Below are 2791 nucleotides of genomic sequence, written 5' to 3' on the forward strand. Positions count from 1 at the left end.
TCCTGACAAAGGAACCAGTTTGTGCAAAGGTGCAGAGTTGTGAGAAATGGTGGAAAATTTAGTAGTGAGGGAGCATGGTTTCCTTGAAGGATGGTGGAGGATATCATTGGAGAGGCCATATGTAGGTCATGTAAAGAGCAGATATCTTGTCTTCTGTAGTACATGGGGTCAGACAGGTAAGGTAAATGAGTATGAAGAACAGTATTAGAGAGTAAAGGAAAGAGGTAGGGATGGATGTGTGGAACTTGATTGTTCCTGCTTTTCTGAAGGGGGACGTTATAGCTGAATGTAGCTACATGGGAATGTAAATCCAGTGTTAGAAGGTCTTTGATTTTTCAATAGAAAAGCAGGAAAGCAGGGAATCTGGATTTTTAAAATGTGGAATCTCCAGATTTCTAAATGCTGATAGCTGATTCTTCTTTTTTAATCCAAAGTGTTAGCCAGTACTAGACCAAACATAACATATCTACTGACATATCTACTGGATACAGCCTGCACACTATTGTTTTGAGATCTGTGCTGTAGGGAACAGGGTACTTATGGAAACATAGAAGCTAATTGAAGCAAAACTTTAAAACACTAAGAAAAAAATAACCACAACATTCTTCACTGGATTGCCCCATTTCAACATTTCTACTGCATATGAAACTGTATGTTCTTCCTCTGGGAAACCAAAGTGAGGTCCCAAGTCAAATGCAACTCCCAAGGATTCTAAGGGCAATGGTGCAACCCAGGATCTCAGTCAAGCTGTTAAAAGCTTGGTAGAACATGGTAATCTGAGGCAGGATGACCCCTAAACATCATCACCGCCTATAGGAGATGGCTTTCAGTTGTTCCCTTTTCATTTTAGAAGAAGGGGCAGCCTCTTTAAACTGTGTATGCAATGAAGTCAATATAGTCAGTGATAACACAGATAAAACACAATGGAATAGCTGTTATGAATAATGAAGTTTAAACTCTGATGAATTTAAACTTCATCACAATCAGAGAAGCTAAGATCCACCTCCTCCCCTCCAAAAAAACAGTGACTTTCTCAGAGTGACCCAGCAAACTATGGCAGGGTCAAGTCTCCTACTTCTGGCCTGGCATTCTTTAGAATAATTCTGGTCTGTGATAATTAAAGTAAATCAGCCTGGCAGTTTTCCTAGCATCTCAAATTCCTGGACTGGACAAACCAGGACTTGAGAGCAGCTGTTATTTTTGTTTTCTTTTTCTTATCTGTATGATGATGATACTCTTTGCAAACTTTATTTTCATGTATAAGGGTTAAAGAGAGGACACAAAAATGTTTCTGAAACACTGAGAACATTCACAAATCTGTGGAAGAAAAGCTGTCTGTGGCTAATATATTTAAAGCTTATGACCTCTGTGGTTTCTGGACTGACCTCCCCACCATATGCTTTTGGTTTTGTTTTGTTGTTTCTCTAATTTTGTTTTCTTCCTCTTCCCTTTTATATTATTCCTCTCTCCTACCAGCTCAGGTCTTAAGTCTACCTGTAAGTGTTTCTGGGCATTGCTGAGCCTCCTTGGTGGCACTCAAGATGCCTTCTTCAAGTCAATAAATTTGTTAGTTGTCCATTCTTCAATTAACATGGGAATAAGAGAATATAGTGACTGAGGACCACACATGTTTCCTCTGCTGTGGTCATTTAGCTCTCTATAATCTAGTAATTTGTTAATTGTGACTCTTGATTTAACTAATCCTCTTTATCCTTCACTTCTGGGTCTATTGTTCTGACAATTGCTACTTTTTAAATTTTCTGCGCTGAACCCATTTCTGATTGGTGCAGCTGTTGAGGATGCTGCAGTTACAGCAGTGTACATCTGGAACATTTGGCTGACTTGTTGAACTTCCCCCAGGGAGTACTCCAGAGGAAGGATGGGAGGGGTGGAGAGGCCAGAATGGTTGCCTGCAAACAGAGATGCCAATAATGTCTGGTCATTCTGTAGACCACCCTTGTAAAAAGTCACTTCATCTTTGCCCTCAGTTTTCCTCTTCGCTCATTGAGGGCACATGTTCTCTGCACTCAAAACTGCTGCAGGGAAAGAAGAGAAACTATTCTGGCTATGGATTTTCTCATAAAGTAGTTTCTGCATTGTAAAGGGATCAATATATATTTGTTGAATTAATACATTAAGAAATCATAGGAAACTGTTTCACTTCTTATGGCAACATTACTTCAGTTCCACTTGGCACGGGTGGGTTTCTCCGTGACTTACATTGAGCCCCCGGATTCATTCCAGTAGTGAGGGCTGCCTGAGTCCCACCCTGTTTCCAGTCCCTTTGGCTCCCAGGCTCCTGGGTCTCCTTTTCTTCTGCTGAGCCATTGGATTGCAAACACAGCAGACATGGTTTCATTCCAAACCCAGAACTGTTTTAATTAGTTTAACGTCTGTTAAACGCTTTGAAGATTGAAAGCAACAGATAAGTACTGGATGATGTTATTAACAACTGTAATTAATTGCAAACATTTCTATTAATGCTAGTTTCTGTCTCCTTTTTGCTCTACTTTCTTTCCATGTTTCCCAAATTCTTCTCAGTCGTCGCCCCCCGCTTTCTCTCCCTCCCACCCCCATACTGGCATTAAAGGGTTAAATTGGGGCGGAGTCCAGAGATGAATGACAGTGGCAATCACCAACTAGAACCCAGCAAGCGGAAAGAGCTGGGTGGGGCTGCCAGGCAGAGGCGAACCCTCACGCCCCCAGGCCCCGCCTCGCGGCTGGAGGCCCGGTGGAACGGCAGGGGGCGGGGCGATGAGGCTTGGCAGGCCTGGTGGTTGGGCATCCCAAC

General features: G+C 42.3%; 1 protein-coding gene across 1 annotated transcript in view; it reads left to right on the forward strand.

The window, feature by feature from the left end:
• The first annotated feature begins 2615 nt into the window (after window positions 1-2615).
• The window catches only part of LOC102481074 (ectodysplasin-A-like), a 456842-nt gene continuing 456666 nt past the window's right edge, over window positions 2616-2791 (forward strand). Inside the window, exon 1 of the mRNA XM_006161384.1 lies at window positions 2616-2764. Within this exon, the coding sequence (XP_006161446.1) occupies window positions 2616-2764 (149 nt within the window). The remainder of the gene's footprint in view (window positions 2765-2791) is intronic.

Source organism: Tupaia chinensis, unplaced genomic scaffold, assembly GCF_000334495.1.
Source record: "Tupaia chinensis unplaced genomic scaffold, TupChi_1.0 Scaffold138500_1, whole genome shotgun sequence".
In the NCBI taxonomy this organism is placed as follows: domain Eukaryota; kingdom Metazoa; phylum Chordata; class Mammalia; order Scandentia; family Tupaiidae; genus Tupaia; species Tupaia belangeri.